The 18,503-nt window shown below is 50.7% G+C and overlaps 1 protein-coding gene across 2 annotated transcripts in view; it reads right to left on the minus strand.

The window, feature by feature from the left end:
- The window catches only part of INTS7 (integrator complex subunit 7), a 56,012-nt gene that overhangs the window by 14,596 nt on the left and 22,913 nt on the right, over positions 1-18,503 (minus strand). The window contains exons 10-15 of one of the 2 annotated variants that reach the window (XM_066595039.1): positions 12,823-12,917; positions 12,477-12,713; positions 11,204-11,341; positions 10,545-10,751; positions 9,722-9,916; positions 524-627 (exon numbers count right to left, since the gene is read on the minus strand). In XM_066595039.1, coding sequence (XP_066451136.1) covers positions 524-627; positions 9,722-9,916; positions 10,545-10,751; positions 11,204-11,341; positions 12,477-12,713; positions 12,823-12,917 — 976 coding nt within the window. Of the gene's footprint in view, positions 1-480; positions 628-9,721; positions 9,917-10,544; positions 10,752-11,203; positions 11,342-12,476; positions 12,714-12,822; positions 12,918-18,503 lie in introns of both variants that reach the window. The other variant, XM_066595040.1, reaches the window with a different exon arrangement.

The raw sequence follows: 18,503 nt of genomic DNA on the forward strand, positions 1-18,503 counted from the left end.
ATAAACAATATCAGAAGCCTCTTCAGGGGTCATAGAATCATAGATCACACAGGATCACAAGAGCCAAGGAAACCTTTCCTAGACTCAGATACAGAAAAACCCCTTTAATGGCACGCCCGGAAAATCTCCAGGGCTCGCTGCACTGACCATGCAGTTCAACCCCAGAAGATTTCTGTTGACAGCTCTAGTGCTGAAATGTGCAGAGCACTGAGCTGTCATGTGAAATCTTCCGGGGTTTTTACTGTATACTCAGCGCAGCGAGCCCCTGAGATTTCCCTGCCGTAACACCAACTGTCATTACAAATGATTGCGGCATTCCTTAATAAATACTTGCGAGATTAAATTGCATTATTGACTCATTTAAAAATCCTGCCACTTAAGGGGTTAAATGATTATCAGGTCATGCAAGACGTCGTTAAGGCCGGAGGTGAACAGCAAGCAGGAGCTGGTAGATAGGAGTGACATTCTGACCATTTGGACTGTTACTACAGAAGAATACCCCTTCCATTCTCGGTTTGGATACAGTTCGAGGTTTCTGAGTGTTGCAGAATCGGCATCAAAAGAAGATTGATAGAGATCTCCGTAGCGCACGGCCAGGTTCCTGAACTCCTCCATACATTGCTTCATCTGTAAAAGAGAGGAGATGTCACCTCCAGATACATGAAGCGCTGCAGTCCAAGAAGACGCGGCATACAGCAGGAAGAGGAATGGGTCAGGGAGAGCCCTCGAAGGGGTGGTGATCATTTCTGGCAACACACAAAGCTTAATGGCATCCCCAACACCACTGAGGGGGTAAGATCCTGCCAAGCAGCGCATCCTCACACTTGCGTCGGTCCATGCTGGTTTTACCACTACTGGTTTTGTACACTTAGGGCTCATGTCCACGGGCAAAATATGATTTAGGATCCGCAGCGGATTACCTGCACGCGGATCCGCACCCCATAGGGATGCATTGACCACCCGCGGGTAGATAAATACCCGCGGATCGTCAATAAAAGGGATTTAAAAAAAAATGGAGCATGGAAAAATCTGGACCATGCTCCATTTTCGTGCGGGTCTCCCGCGGGGACGGCTCCCGCGGGCTTCTATTGAAGCCTATGGAAGCCGTCCGGATCCGCGGGAGACCTAAAATAGGAATTTAAAAGAATTTACCCATCCGGAGCGGGCCGGGAAGGTCTTCTCTTCCTCACGGCCGCATCTCCCTTGCTTCGGCTCGGCGGATGTGCCCGGCGCATGCGCGCGGCACGTCGACGACGTGCCGGCGACGTGCCGCCGGCGTGTGAAATTCATCCGCCGGCCGAAAAAGAAGATCCGGCCGTGAGGAAGAGCAGAGCTTCGCCGCCCGCTACGGATGGGTAAATTCTTATTTATTCTTATTTTCAGCGCTCATGTCCGCGGGGCAGGAGGGACCCGCTGCAGATTCTACATGTAGAATCCGTAGCGGGCCCGATTTTCCCCGTGGACATGAGGCCTTAAAAACGAAATCCAAAAACCAAAATGGCAAAATTTCTTTTTTCCCTCAATCCCCCCCAAATTAGAGTTATACAATACAGTATATGTACCCAAAAATGAGGACATTAAAATATACAATTTGTCCTGCAAAAAACAAGTCCTGATATGGCCAACGGAAGGTACGGCTCCAAGAGTGAGGCTGCAAGAAGGTGCAGAATAGGCTACATAAATACCGCATATACTCTAGTATAAGGCGAGTTTTATATACCGTATATACTCTAGTATAAGGCGAGTTTTATATACCGTATATACTCTAGTATAAGGCGAGTTTTATATACCGTATATACTCTAGTATAAGGCGAGTTTTATATACCGTATATACTCTAGTATAAGGCGAGTTTTATATACCGTATATACTCTAGTATAAGGCGAGTTTTATATACCGTATATACTCGAGTGCAAGCCAAGTGTTTCAGCACATTTTGTTATGCTGAAAAAGCCCCCCTCGGCTTATACTGGAGTCGGGTAAAAAAAAACAAAAAAAACCCCGCAATACTCATCTCCCAGCCGGCGTCTGTGTCCCCGGCGCGATGGTCTCCCCAGTGGTGCAGCAAGCCGTTTGAGAATTCTCCCCGCTGTCAGCTCCCTGCTCAGCTTTGAAATCCCCCGCCGTCAGAGCTGTGTAGGTAAGTGTTGTGATTGGATCGGGCGCAGCCAATCACAGCTGGCGCTCGTTTATTCACAGCCATTCAGTGGATGACATCACTGAATGGCTGTGATTGGTTTATCGAGCGTCGGTTGTGATTGGCTGGCGCTCAATCCAATCACAGCGCTTACCTACACAGCTCTGACGGCGGGGGATTTCAAAGCCGAGCAGGGAGATGACAGCGGTGAGAAGTCTGAAGCAGCTTACCGCACCGCCGGGGAGATCATCGTGCTGTGGACACAGACGCTGACTGGGAGGTGAGTATTGCATTTTTTCTTTACCTAGTATATACTGCAGTATAGCTCGGCTTATACTCGAGTCAATAAGTTTTACCAGTTTTTTGTGGTAAAACATATTGACTCGGCTTTTACTCGAGAATATACGGTGTATATATATATATATATATATATATATATAGTTATATTAGTGGGAGTCACTATTCATTTAATCTCTCATATCTATCGAATAGTGACTCCCACTAATATATATATATATATATATATATATATATATATATATATATAATAGTGACTGCCGCTAGTAATATAAATGTACAAGATAGATAGATAAGTATATACATCATTATACTAGCGGAAGTCACTATTTTCTCCGAAAATAAGACAGCGTCTTATATTAATTTTTGTTCAAAAAGGTTTAACTTTTTTACATGTATCGCTGCCTGGACACTGTTTAAATTGACTTTTTAAATTAACTGTTAGCAGGGCTTAATTTTGAAGTAGGGCTTATATTTCAAGCATCCTCAAAAAGCCTGAAAAATCATTTTGCATCCTCAAAAATTCTTGAAAATCATGCTATGTTTTATTTTCAGGGAAACAGGAGATATATTACTAGCGGGAGTCACTATTGTGTGTGTGTGTATATATATATATATATATATATAATCTATCTCTGAGATATGAAGGTGGGGGGCATTACACCACTTGACATGGAAGGGCTCATACCCTTCCTGACCCGCATAGGCCTCTCACCCTACTCTACAGTGAAGAGGGGCAAAAAACCCCAAACAGTCTGTCTGTAGATGGTTATCTTTTCCTTCTGGCTTTGGCTTATTGTTACAAAGCTGGTTAAAAAGTCTGACACTGACTTGCAGGTAAGCTGCCCTGCAATAGGTGGCGCTGCAGAGACATGGTTTTATCATCCATTAATGGATACCGTATCTATAGGCATACATCGCCCATAGGCACCCATGTTTAAAAAAGATAACGAACACTGTGCAGCAGTGGAGGGAGGGGGAGGGGGAGGGGGAGGGGCACGCCTCTGAATGGGATAGTTAAGCTGCTGACTGCCCCATTGCACACAAGGGGAAAAAAATTTAAAAAAATTAAAAAAAAGATTTTTGGACTTGCCGTAAAGTCTCTCTCTCAGCCATGTCACTGGGAGACACAGCTTGGACAGCAGTATAGCTGCTGCCACTAGGAGGCGGGCACTACGCAGAAAGTGTTAGCTCCTCCTACCAGTTATACCCCTCCTGCAAGCACCAAGGTAATCCATCAGTAGCATAGGAAAAGCGGGCAGCAGGTAGTGTAACATATAAAACATTAAGAAATAAACCGTAACGGTGGAGAACCTGCCTAACTTGGGGAAAACGCTTCAACAAGGGCAAAGATATCAGGCAAGTCTCAAAATACAAACTGGGTGGGTGCCGTGTCCCCCAATAAACGATACGAGGAAGGTTTTACAACAAGTACAAAAGTCACATTTTCTCGTCCGTGTCATTGCTGGATACAGCTTAGATTGTGGGCCATTCTATTGTCAGGGTAATCAAGCAGTCCATCATATAGGTAATTCACTCCATGGTCTAGGAATCCAAATCTTTGCTGACGGCACCATCGGTGTACCCAGTTGTTCCCCTCTAGAATCCTGTTCCATCTCCTTATTCCATGGCCATCCACTGGGAGGATGGATGAGAAGACCACCTGAGCTCCTAGTTCCTTCACCTTCTTTCTGAGGTCTCCAAAGTCTCTGCAGATAGTCGCAAGGTCCTTTTTTGCAGTGTCATTTGTCCTACATATATTAGTAGGAATGGGTGGTGTTCTGTAGGACTGAAGAGTCTTGACATCCTATCTGACACATCTGTGATTTGTGCCCCTGGAGGACAGCAGCCCTCTCGTGAGGTGTCAGGTCTGCAGACAGCGGCCTCTGTTCCTCTCAGTAGGGAATCCTCCACTCTCCTCTTCTTCACAACAGCACTTCTTTTTCTCCATTTAAGAGGACTCTGTGTGCTTACTACACAGCTCTTTGTGGATAGGGTGACTTCTTGTTGTACCTCTTTGTCCTTCTGCTCAGGAACGAGTACCAGGCCCCCCTGCGTGAGAACCTGGTACCAGTTCCTGATCAGTATGGGTGCTGGCTGACTCCTGATCCTCTTGCTTCTTCGGGTAACATGCTTTCATTCCTCGGCTTCTGCAGGTACGCTGGACATTTCTTTTCCTTCAACATTTTGAAGACTTTCTTCTACTCTGTCAAGGAAATCCTCCTCCTCCTTAATAAGTTTTAATGTTGCTACGTTGGTACGCTGTGTAGGCCCTTACTAGGCCAATAATGACTGGCAGGACACCAGAAGTGCCTCAGAGATAACCCCCAAGGGATGCTGGCTGGAGCAGAGAACGCAGCTTTTGTGAGCTTAGTGAACAGCCAACACAGGCCAATGCCTACAGTAGTATCCAATGGGTGTTTCCTGGGCTGGTCACCAAGATCGTTGATCACAGACTATTACTGGAAATCACCATAAGCCACGCCCACATCCTATTCTCGTAAAACACTTTCATTCCCTTCTGACGTGCTTGAGGACGGAGCATCCTGTTGCTGTGAGACGCGTTGCAGTGTATTTCCCCTTTTTCTTTTAAACTTGTATGTACTTGTCCTTTAAATTAATTCATTGGACTCCTTCAGTCTGTGTGGAATGGACATCTTTAACATCAGCCTCTGATTACACGTGATTTCCGGGGACCGTGGAGGGGGAATTTCCAGACACCCCCCAGTAAGGGTCTTTTCACCATTTGTGTGCAAGATTTTAGGATTTGACCTCTGAGCGCAGGAAACCCTTTTCTTATTTTTCCCTTCATTTAGTCCAAGATTTGCCACCTCAGGATTTTTCGCACATTGGATGTCCTTTGGACGGAGTGTCTTCTCCACCCTTCATATATGTTCTTCCTACTTGGACCCAGGGAGTGACGGCTAACCCTTCCAGGCGAGTCCTTTCTTTTGTATTTCACGTCTTCTAGCTTACATTTTTCGGTGGAGGCGCTCTCCCGGTTCTCTTTTTTGCTTTGACCGTAGTAAACCAACGTAGTAAGGAAATGGCCCCGTCTAGACCGGGTGACGGGTGTAACACTGGGCAGTCACGAGGGTACAATGTCTTCTACAACTCCCATCACTCCCCCGTACCAGGGACACATGAGGTGGATGACCCCCAGGGCCACCAGGGAACAGAGACCCCCGGCCTGCCACAGTGGGCTGTCGTTAAGGACTGGCTGCCATTACTCCCCGGTGATAACTTAGCTGAAGTTGTGGAAGGACAGAACAACCCCACGGCTCCCGTCCGGGTGGAGGTATGTGGGGTCACCAGCACTGGGGGGCGCAGATATCATTTAACCCTTCAGCACATTTTGGCGGGATGAGCTCTAGTCCTCATTTGTCCTATTTTTGAGAATATATAACATTTTGATCACTTTTTATTCCACAAAATCTGCAGTTACCGGGGTTCACCTTTCTTTTGTGTTTTCTTACACAGTGGCTTCCGGTTGGTCATATAGCTGTATTGCATATGACTGCTGCGGCTCGCCGGCGCTCTTGTGCGGTACAGTTTTTGATAATTGTATGTATTTCCCACGCTGTCGCTTGTTATTTGCATATACTGCAGGTCAGACGCCTCTATTGACATCTGCAGCAAAAGAGAGCATGCGCCAATTGTTCTTTTCTTCCACTCGCGGAATACACAATTTGTATCCACGAGCGTGAAGGAAAAAAAAAAAAAAAAAATCCCGCGCCGAAACGGGTTTTTTTTTTTTCAACCCCCCCCGTTCGGCGCGAGACAACCCCGATGCAGGGACTTTAAAAAAAAAACAGCACAGCGCTTACCTGAATCCCCGCGCTCCGGTGACTTCTTACTTACCGGTTGAAGATGGCCGCCGGGGTCTTCTACCTCCGTGGACCGCAGCTCTTCTGTGCGGTCCATTGCCGATTCCAGCCTCCTGATTGGCTGGAATCGGCACGTGACGGGGCGGAGCTACACGGAGCCCCATTGAGAAGAGAAGAAGACCCAGACTGCGCAAGCGCGTCTAATTTGGCCATTAGACGGCGAAAATTAGACGGCAACCATGGAGACGAGGACGCCAGCAACGGAGCAGGTAAGTGAAAAACTTTTGATAACTTCTGTATGGCTCATAATTAATGCACAATGTACATTACAAAGTGCATTATTATGGCCATACAGAAGTGTATAGACCCACTTGCTGCCGCGGGACAACCCCTTTAATGCTTCTCAATGCTGTGCAGACAGCAATTGCGTAATTAGAATGCGTTCGTGTGAGATCACCTCTAAGGGGTGAAAGTTGACGTTTACTTTTTAGGTTTGTCAGGCTTACATTTTTTTTACATAAAATTTCTTTACTTTTGATGGTTCTTATATTACACTGCAATACTGAAGTATAGCAATGTATTATAAAGCCTATGAAGACCAGCCAAAAGCTGAAGCTCCTAGGCCTGAGCTGACAGAGCCGGAGGTCATTTTCAAGCCTTTGGGTTACATCAGGTCCCCATGATCAGATTGCAGAGGTCCGATAGGTTACAGAGGAAGCCGCTTCCCCGTCAGGCCTCTTCATGCCGCGCTTTATGGCATTAAGAAGACCATAAGAGGAGGTTCAAAGAAGGACAACTAAACTAATACATGGAATGACGGGACTGGAATACCCAGAGAGGCACCAAAACTGGGATTATTCACCCCGGAAAACAGATGGCTGAGGGGCGACCAAATAACTGTGTATAATCCATGAGGGGACGATACAAGGATCTCTGCCAGGATCTGTTTACACCCAGGACTGCGACGGTAACAAGAGGGCATCCGCTACGTCTAGAAGGAAAGCAGGTTTCATCACCAACACAGAAGGGGGTTCTTTACTGTAAGAGCAGTGAGACTGTGGAACTCTCTGCCTGAGGACGTGGTGATGGCAGGATCCATAGAGGAGTGTAAGAGGGACTGGATGTCTTCTATGATATTACAGGATATAAATCTAAGGTTAATTGTCAATCCGGGTATACAGGCAGGTAGGAACTATTAGGGGTTGGTCCAGGAAACAGTCTGATTGCTATTAGGGAGTCGGGAAGGAATTTTCCCCCAAATGGTCTAATTGGCTTCTGCCTCTTGGAGTTTTTGCCTTCCTCTGGATCAACAAGGGGTAAACAGGCTGAACTGGATGGACACGGTCTCCCTTCAGCCTCACATATTATGTTACTATGTATGTATAATTCCGTAGTCCGGAGGATATGAAGCCTCGCTGTGATCCATTACTTCTCCCAGGGAAGGCTGGGATGTGGCAGTGTTTTCAGCACAGCTGACAATGCAGCCAAGGAAGCCGGAAACTTTTCTTCAGACTTGCTGGCGGAGCAACCTGTGTTTAACGCTATAAAAGCGCAGTACGAAGTTGTGCCGTGTTTTCAGCAGTGCTGAGACCGCAGCCCGTTCATTTCAATGGGAGACTCACAGCTGAAAACGGCCAAGAATACAACGTGCAACGCTGTCAAAACGCAGCGTTAGACGCACCGTCATCAGCCTTGTGTGGGCCGCCCTGGAACGAATGGGAGCGTTGGACACACCGTCATCAGCCTTGTGTGAGCCGCCCTGGAACGAATGGGAGCGTTGGACACACCGTCATCAGCCTTGTGTGGGCCGCCCTGGAACGAATGGGAGCGTTGGACACACCGTCATCAGCCTTGTGAGAGCCGCCCTGGAACGAATGGGAGCGTTGGACACACCGTTATCAGCCTTGTGTGAGCCGCCCTGGAACGAATGGGAGCGTTGGACACACCGTTATCAGCCTTGTGTGAGCCGCCCTGGAACGAATGGGAGCGTTGGACACACCGTTATCAGCCTTGTGTGAGCCGCCCTGGAACGAATGGGAGCGTTGGACACACCGTTATCAGCCTTGTGTGGGCCGCCCTGGAACGAATGGGAGCGTTGGACACACCGTCATCAGCCTTGTGAGAGCCGCCCTGGAACGAATGGGAGCGTTGGACACACCGTTATCAGCCTTGTGTGGGCCGCCCTGGAACGAATGGGAGCGTTGGACACACCGTCATCAGCCTTGTGAGAGCCGCCCTGGAACGAATGGGAGCGTTGGACACACCGTTATCAGCCTTGTGTGGGCCGCCCTGGAACGAATGGGAGCGTTGGACAGGGTTTAGAGCAGCGCTGAAAAAGCAGTAATGAGTGTAAGGCCCAGCTAATTACAGGGCCGCCCGCAGTCACCCCCTCCCCCAGGACAGAGGTTACCTGGTTCAGGCCAACGATCAGCCAGATGAGGAGGATGGTAGCTGTGGTGAGCGGTGGAAGCAGAACTCACCAGTGGAGGCCAACAGTTGTCCACGGACGGGTGGGGAGACTGGGAACCACCAAGAGGATGATGGAAAGGGGGAGGGCTGAGGGGAGATGGCACCATACTCGCCTAATCCCGTTTACTCCCCTCGTCTTCATCCTCTTTGCTTCAGCTCCCCCGGGGCACCAGCAGGGTCACTGCCTCAGCGACTGCCACTTAGTGGTGAGAGACCGTTGGATGTGGGGGCCAAGAATCTCAGATGCCCCCCTGACTGGTGGGTGCCAAATGGTTAGCACCGCTCTGCTTCCTTGGAGGCACTTGGGGACCATCGGGGAAGTCAGATCGACCCCGACGCCCCGTTGGAGGAGAGAAAGGAAACATAACAAAAGGACAGAAGACCTGCAAAGCAGGAGGGTCTGCCACCTACAGACACTAAGCTCAGTGCCTGCAGGAGGGCAGGAGGGACTACCTAATTCTTTGCTTTGCGTCGCCTCCTAGTGGTAGCAATTACATCTAAGGTCCACCTGTGTTCCCCAAGGACACGGACAAACCCCGGCCCCCCTTTTGGCTTTCGTCAGGCAATGTAAGCCTATGGATACTTTGCTGTATGTGCTGGAGCTTTCCATGTGAAAAGGAACATTCCAGGTAAAACTGATCCACTACGTTCTGTCTAATGCAGGGCTTGAAAAGGCGGAGCATACCACCATTCAAGGGTCTGCGAAGTCAACGATTCTTCTTGTGGAGGGTGCAAAGCTGGCGCAGGGAGTCCTACAGGCCCTGCAATGCTCCCTGGGAAAGTGTATGCAAATAAGCCCTCATGCAGTAGTGTCACTTATTGGATAGCAACTCTATAAAGTCGACCCCTGACCGACAAGACCAAGGATGCAAGCCAAACCAGAATTTTCTGCAGGAGGAACAGACAGTCATCGTGGAGAAGATTCCAGATGAGAGCTGGAGAGATCCGGAGATACCAGACCCCCGGATCACTTCTACAACAAGCTGGAGTCACCTGGGTGGAGATGCGTCCACAACGCTGGAGGTCATTGCCGGAGGTCATGGCGATGGTCGCAGCAATGGCTGGAGGAGGGCTGGTCTTCAGGCTGTTACACGTACAGATGAGTTGAGAAAAAGCTTGAAGGAGATCAATCCTCAGCTTCACAAAGTCACACTGGAAGCTCAGCGGATTCATCGGTGTGCTGGCCGCCTACAGGGACAGGTGGAGATGCATCAGTAAGCATGGCTTCAAAGGGTTAACCAGAAAAGCAGCTTGAAGCGGCCGTCCGGTCTCATGCAAGTCGGCACCTACCGGAGGGGATTACCATCTCTTTCCCCTCAGACTTTGATGCTTGGTTGCTTTTAGCTCACCTCCATTAGGGCAGAGCTGTGATCTGTAAATACAGCTTATTTACAGGAAGCAAGTGGCAGTCTGAGACACGCCCCCCCCCAAATCGTCAGGGAGCCACGCCCCTTCCACCCTGTCTATGTGGTGTTAAAGGGGCACTCCAGGCTTTTGGAAGGGATGAGCCATCATCAGTAGCTGAGGGACTGGAGTCCACCGCTTGGAACCCCCGTCCATCAGCTGATCGCCCAGCCTGCTGAAATCCATGACCATAAGAGAAGCAGGAAGTGGAATAGCTGCACTTCCTGTCCTGTCCTGTCTGAGCAGCGGGCTCAGTTATCAGTTCAAAAGCCCAGAATACCCCTTTAAATACAGGCAGGTGGCGCTGCCAAGTTTCCGGCAGACAGTACAAATGATGCTCTGAAGCACGGCGAGCCGCCTGGCAGCCGCATTACATTCCTGCGGTAACTAAGCGGCTACAGTATGTACTGACCGTGAGCGAGGCGATTCCCTTGTGGTAGGATTTCAGGGAATCGGCGATGGCTGAAAGGGCCAAACCCACGTCATCCTCCTGCAGCCGCGTGAGGCACTGCTCCGCCAGCGAGAACTCCTTCAGACTGTTCAGCCAGAAGTAGAAGTGCTCCGACGCCACCTGCGTGAGAAGGCTCTGGTAGAGCTCCCGCGCCATGTCGTGGTTCCCCTACAACAGAGAAAGTGTTCGATGCGACCCTCACATACCGGGACCGGCGGTCTCACCCCGCGACCCTCACATACCGGGATCGGGGGGGTCTTACCAGGTCAGTCACATACCAGGACCAGGGATCTTACCTGAGCGACCCTCACATACCGGGACCGGGGGGGGTCTCACCCCGCGACCCTCACATACCGGGACCAGGGATCTTACCTGAGCGACCCTCACATACAGGGACCGGGGGGGTCTTACCAGGTCAGTCACATACCGGGACCGGCGGTCTCACCCCGCGACCCTCACATACCGGGGGTCTCACCCGGCGACCCTCACATACCGGGATCGGGGGTCTTACCAGGTCAGTCACATACCGGGACCAGGGGTCTTACCTGAGCGACCCTCACATACAGGGACCGGGGGGGGGTCTTACCAGGTCAGTCACATACCGGGACCGGGGGTCTTACCATACGAGAGGCCTGTCTGGCAATCCTATACACCGTCCAGCCATTAGACACATTCTCCAGCTGCTGCTTTATGACCGTCTTTACTTCTGGCGACAGCGCCTTATGGCTTGCCACAAAAATAACGGTAGCGAGGGCAACCTGGGGAGAAAGCACCAGAGCGGGGTCATAAATGGAAATCAGGGCGATGGTCCTCCGGCTTTAACCCCTTAGTTATAATAAAGGGATTACGGAGAGTTGTGCCGGGGTACAAGGAAGGTTATGTGGATAGCAGAGCTAGTCTTACAGATTACAGGGGGCTCGGACCCCCTAGTATGAGCCACAGCTGAACATTAAAGGGGTTGCCCCCCCATGAAGAGGTCACCGCGGGGGAACCGTCGCCTGCTGATAATAGCAGATCTTCATTAGAAAACCCCTTCAAGTCCTGCTTACGGCAGCATTCGCACACAGCGCTGCGCAGCGTTCGTCCGCTGCGGACTCAGACGTCTAAAGTCTATAGAAAGTTATTGAAAACTCTATGTGCGCTGCGTTTGGGTACGCCGCCTGAAATAACGCCTCAAACCCCAAGGATAACAGCCCCCCTCGAAGTCCCGGACGCCCGACATTCTGCCAATATGTTCACACGGAACGGATCTCTGTGGTATTTCTTGGCTTCCTTGAGGGATGGGGGAGGGGGGGGGGGGTTCGATTGCAGAAACTTCCACAGCAAAATCTGCTGCATTTCCGCATCAAAAACCCCACAAAATCAGCTGCGCGGCGCCCCCTCACCTCCCAACACTGAGCGCAGCGCACAGCAACAACGGCTACCAAGTGCTGCCGCCAGTCATGTGGCGTCACATGAACACCAGCGCTCAGGGTACAGAGGCACATGGCGGATTTTGTGGAGCTTTGATGTGGAAATGCGGCAGATTTTGCTGTTGGAACACCCCCCCCCCAAGGAAGCCAAGAAATACCACAAAGCTGCCACGTCAGGATGGATGCACGAGGCTGCGGACCGGAGGATGCACGAGGTTCCGGTCGTCCTGTGAATATTCCGCTCTATCATCTGCATCGCACGGCTCCAAGCGTTCGTCTCCATCCGGCAGCGCCACTGAAATGAATGGAGCGGTTGTGTGAGCGCATCACTCCAGTCATTCCGGGATGCTCGGGACCTCCGTTCTCCCGATCAGAGGGGTCCCAATGGTCGGGCACGGATAAGCGATAATATTGTGGGTCAACCCTTAAGGTACATCTAATGCCGGCATAATGGGACATCCAGCAGGAGGCGCTCACGTACCAGCAGCTCCTGCTTGTCGGTAGTCGATCTCCCTATGACTTTGTAGAGTTCCACCAGGTCCCCCAGCATCCCGTCTCCGAGGACCGGCAGCTGCATGGCCACGGAGGCCAGACAATGGCAGAGATAGATGCGGGCAGAGTCCTGGGCGCTGTGCAGCTGAGTGAGGAGTGACTCCACCACAGACTGGCTCAGGTACGGTCGGCACTTCGCCAGCTTCACCATGCAGGACAACGCCGTCTAAAGACAGAATGATGTGATATTAACTAGGAAGACAATGGTGCGTCTGTGACTATCGGGCGCAGCGAGCGCAAGATGCCCGTCCATCGCCCCTTCCAACTCATCACACCTTCAGCGTTTGCTGTGCTCCAGCGCTGCCATCCTGACTGCTGAGGACAAGCAGCGATTCAAGACCGAATACGGCGTCCTTCTCCAGGGCTAAATCTGGAAGAGAAACAGCAGAGCGCCCGAATTACACGAGCGACTGGAAGGCTCACATTTATAAGCCAATCCCAGAATCAGGGGCCACAATAAGCAGCGGTTTCCATAACAATTCTGGCACACGGCTAGTGGTAAGAAGCATCCGGCTTGTGGGGGGCCGCCGCTCGGGACCCCCACCAATCAGCTGTTTGAAGAGGCCAGAGCTCTCAGGTAAGTGCTCAGTCACATGGCCTTCCTGCAGCCAAGAATGGCAGTCTGCTCGCCATCTTTGGTGGGGTAACAGGGACAGTCCAATGCCAGGCCGGGATTCCCAGAGTCAGGAAGACCGGCGAGAACTGCGCCTGCCTCCTATGGACACTAAGCCTAAAACAGGCTAGCTTTGTGCCTACAGGAAGCATAGCTGGTAGGAGGAGCTAACACTTTCTGCTTAGTGCCCGTCCCCTAAACCCACGGTCCAAACTGTGTACCCCAATGGCACGGGCGAGAAAATACAACGAGGCCTCGTACAACTATAGCAAGGAAAGTAAGACGTTACGGCAGCAAGAATGTAGCGGGTGACATTTGGGAGCGCCAACTCACTGGGATGCCCGCAGTCTTCAGCAAGATGGTCGGCACGCAAGAAGGCTCCGAGATACAGTACATTTCTTGTTCCTTTCCCTGGCACAGCGGACGGAGGGTCTCACAACCTTTTTTTTGGTTAATATGGACATTTTTTAGTGTTTTAGAATGTGTAACTTTTTGCAATTGATGGAGGAGATTGTGCGCTATATTGTGCGACCCACCAAAGCCACAGCAAGAAGGGGGGAGGTCATTCTAAGACAGATCACATGGAAACATTGTCGGCAGCGGCGGCTCAGTGCGCCCCTGTGGCCTTGGGTTCTCAGTAATTCCTTCTCCTAGGAAGCTATCCAGGGTAATTCCACGCGACCCCCGATGTGAGACCCCCAGATGTTGCACACCCTCCGAGGTGTCAGTGCGGCCCCCCCGGTTACCGGACACACATGCAGCCTGTAGACGCTCCGCTATTTCCACGCTTACAGATGCAACCTTTTTCCTTGTAATTGGAGTTCCACTAATTGTGTGCGCAGTGGGTGGAGCTTCACAAGACTGTATACAAAAAGGACATTGTACACCAAGAAGACTGGCAGACGCGAAAGTCAGGGACACAAAATGCGCTCCGGTCTTCGTTGGCAGCCATGTTGTCTCATATCCGCCGGGTGACGACAGTACCAACCAATCACAGCACAGTGTTCATCTTACCTCAGCAGCTTGAGATATGAACGCTGCGCTGTGATTGGCTGCTCTGGGCAATAAGGACGATCTCTTAGTTTTGCTTAGTTACATTTTTTGAGTTTCTGTATCTGAGCAGCAATTCAAGCTCTGCTACACAGGGTCATATCTAATCCATTCGATATTACAAATGGGAGCAGGCAGGGGGCCCCCCATCCCCCATCCTGGCTATACTAGCCATAGAACCCCTGGCTGAAGCAATTGGCATGGGTGGCAATATCAGAGGCGTGCCTTTAGGGTCCAGGCCTTCCTGCGGACGACATAATCCTAATGCTAACCCCCTCCTAGACCTCCCTTAGGGGGGCTTCTGAGCCATCATCATATTTCGGGAAGATTTCATATTATAAAATTAACTCCGCAAAGGCCAAAATATTGGCCATCAATATCTCTAAAAGCACCAAGAATTCCCTTCTGGGTGGGAGTCTACAGGAATCCAGGACTTGGCAATCACATCCCCTCATTGACGGAGGAAATACAGGAACGTCTTCACTACAACAGGCTGGGAAGAAGCGTCCTTCACAAAATGGTGATCCTTCCGAAAATCTTATATACAGGTCACACCAAAAAATGAAAGGGTCTGCAAAAACAACGGATGGCCTTTATCTGGGGAGAGGAGACCGAGAGCAGCTGCTTCCATAATGTCCACAGACATTGAAGCCAATATTCATGGTGCGCCCCACAAGAGGGGATCCGTCGGCCCAATGCTGAGCCGTCTGATGGGTAAGGAATCGCTTCGCAATCTTTGGTTCACAACTAGTTTAGACCCCGATATCGTGCCGACTGAAGCAGCAATAACCGCCTGGGGGCCTCTAGGCACCCCTCTCCCAGGACAGCGGTCTCACCCCCTGTAGATAGCTTACAGTCCACGTACACACAGATGGTTATCAAGGGTATGGTCTTGGTTCCAGATATGGCGATGAGATCTTGTAGAGATACGGGCTCCCAGATACTGAACTCCTCCTGTATTCCCAAATACCTCCTATTTGGACGACCCGCTCAACCTTAAAGGGGTTGTCTCGCGAAAGCAAGTGGGGTTCAGCACTTCTGTATGGCCATATTAATGCACTTTGTAATATACATCGTGCATTAATTATGAGCCATACAGAAGTTATTCACTCACCTGTTCCGTTGCTGGCGTCCTCGTCTCCATGGCTCCGTCTAACTTCAGAGTCTAATCTCCCGATTAGACGCGCTTGCGCAGAAGGGTCTTCTCCCATCTGTTCGGTCCGGCACAAGCAGCATTCTGGCTCCGCCCCCTTCTACGCGTCATCGCATAGCTCCGCCCCCATCACATGTGCCGATTCCAGCCTCCTGATTGGCTGGAATCGGCACCGTGACGGGGTGGAGCTACGCGATGACTCGTAGAAGGGGGCGGAGCCAGGACGCCACTGCTGCCGAACCGAGCCGAAGGCAGAAGACCCTTCTGCGCAAGCGCGTCTAATCGGGCGATTAGACACTGAAGTTAGACGGAGCCATGGAGACGGGGACGCCAGCGCAGGAAAGGTAAGTGAATAACTTCTGTATGGCTCATATTTAATGCACGATGTATATTACAAAGTGCATTAATATGGCCATACAGAAGTGTATAGACCCACTTGCTGCCGCGGGACAACCCCTTTAATATGGCCATACAGAAGTGCTTAACCCCACTTGCTTTTGCGAGACAGCCCCTTTAAAGCTTTCTCTGCCGGTATATTTATTTAGATTCATTTTCGACCCCCTCCTTATAAATTAAAACTCAAGACCATCTATGAGACGTTCTGCGGCGGCGGAGACTTTGTGAGAGGGAATTGGGGCGTTCCTTTCACACGATCAATGGGACATAGATGGTCAAACAAGGCCTCTTGGTGTGCGACTCTAATGGAGGTTCGCAGCACAGTGATCACAGGATGGGGCAGGTCAGGCGCTCCCACTTCTTTCCGGAATTATCCGACAGCTGTTGGAGGGGCTGTGGAGGACGGGGGTCTCTTCTTCACGTCTTCTGGAGTTGCCCCAATATAGGGACCGTTTCTCTTTATTTCAGAGAGTAGTGGGATACAGAATCCCTCCTTCACCTGATGACATCCCACATGGCCTCCTGGCTGTCCAATTGCTGATCGCTAGGAACTGGAGATCAAAGGTCATGCCTCACTAACAGATATAGCCCAAGGTTGTTTATAGGTAGGATCAAGTGGGTCAGTGGGAGCAGACATGGAGGCCCCGGATGGATCGCTTCCGAACAGAATATTCCAGATCCTGAGGGGGATCTATGGGACGGAGTACTTTGTAGTATATTTTTTCCAATTTTGATACTACGTCTAAACTTGTATGGATTCGATCGGGTGCCCTGCATTTTACCCCATTAGAGAACGGTCGTATGCCAAGTGTTCTCTGTAAGTTTGTCCCATCGGATGACGACTTCTTGTACTGCGGCTCAATAAAAACCATTGAACAAGGAATAGGAAAAAAATGTCAGTATCTGAGGGGCATTAAAGGCAGCTGTGGGGTCCCAGGGGGGTCATTAGTAATATCCCGGCACTTCTGACTACCTGGATTAGGGCTGTGTCAGGATTAGCAAGTGTCTCACCTGTGCGGATGGAAGCGGTGTCAGTAGCGCCACAACCCCCGTCTGCGCAGATATTTCCCATTTCGCCTGGTTGCCTCCATCCTCATCATTTGCACGTCTTCCGCCAGTTCGTCATTAGACAACCCATGGGAAAGTGTGACATATGGAGGTAAGTGGGTGCAGGGACATTGAATACCCCTTGGTGGACGGTACAAAAGCGCTGCATGTTATCACATGTCCACAGATCGCGCCGGACACCCGTTTGTATGATTCTACATTTGTAGTTCATTTGTCGGGAGGTCGGTATGCACCGCGGACGTCGTCGCTCCATTGCTGGCTGATGGTTCCATAATGCAGGCCCACGCCTGGAGGACGTGCTCAGGGTGCAGTATTCTGGGCGACTCATACAGGGAGGTGATTGTAGCGCAGCCGGCGCCCAGCATTTTATCACACACCGTTTGTATTGTTTCTTAGCTAACATTCATGAATCCTAGATTGGTAGAGTTGGAAGGGCCCTTCGGGGTCATCAGGTCCTCCGGGGTCATCGGGTCCTCCGGGGTCATCGGGTCCAACCCCCTGCTCAGTGCAGGATCACAAAATCATCCCAGAGAGGTGTCTGCCCAGCCTCTGTTTGAACACTTCCATTGAAGTAGAACTCCCCATCTCCCGTGGCAACCTGTTCCACTCATTGATCCCCCTCACTGTCTAATATAATAATAATAATAATAAAAAAACTTTATTTGTATAACGCCAACATATACCGCAGCGCTTACATGGACAGGGGGGATACAGAAAGACAAAAGTACAAACATTACAGAACCAACCATGGTTACATAGTAATCAGCTGATGGAAACAATAGGGGTGCGGGTCCTGCTCCAACAAGCTTACATACTACAAGTAATGGGGGGTACAGGAGGTAAAGGGCTGGAGATGTGCACAGTATGGGGAGGTGGAGATGTGCACGGTATGGTGGGGTGGAGATGTGCCCGGTATGGGGGGGTGGAGAGTGAGGGATGTTATACACATAGACAATGGTCAGACATTTAGCCGTGTGACGGCAGAAACAGTATGACTGCAGGAGTGGTTTATGGTGGCTAGCAGGGATTGCAGTCGGTAGGTCAGGGAGCATGTTATCAGGCGGAGTACAAGGGGGTTTGTTTAGGGAATGTGGTATGCCTCCCTGAAGAGGTGCGTTTTTAGAGCACGCCTGAAGTTCTGCGAGTCCTGGATTGCTCGGGTAGCCTTTGGTAGTGCGTTCCAGAGGACTGGTGCTGCTCTGGAGAAGTCTTGGAGGCGGGAATGAGAAGTTCGAATTAAAGGGGCACTCAATCTGGTTTCGTTAGCAGAGCGGAGAGCCCGGGCTGGGTGATGGAATGAGATGAGGGAGGCGATATAGGGTGGCGCTGCACTGTGGAGGGCTTTATGGATGAAGGTGGCGAGTTTAAATTGAATTCTGTATTTAACGGGCAGCCAGTGCAGTGACCGGCACAGGGCAGAGGCGTCCGAGTAGCAGCCGGACAGATAGATGAGCCTGGCTGCCGCATTCAGGATGGATTGGAGAGGGTAGAGTCTGGTGCAGGGGAGGCCGATCAGCAACGAGTTGTAATAATCGAGCCGAGAGTGGATGAGGGCAACAGTGAGCGTTTTAAACGTGTCTATGGTGAGAAAAGAGCGGATTCTTGCGATGTTCTTGAGGTGCAGCTGACATGTTCGGGCCAGAGATTGGATGTAGGGGGTAAAAGAGAGATCAGAG

The sequence above is a fragment of the Eleutherodactylus coqui genome, chromosome 3 (genome assembly GCF_035609145.1).
Source record: "Eleutherodactylus coqui strain aEleCoq1 chromosome 3, aEleCoq1.hap1, whole genome shotgun sequence".
Lineage (NCBI taxonomy): Eukaryota > Metazoa > Chordata > Amphibia > Anura > Eleutherodactylidae > Eleutherodactylus > Eleutherodactylus coqui.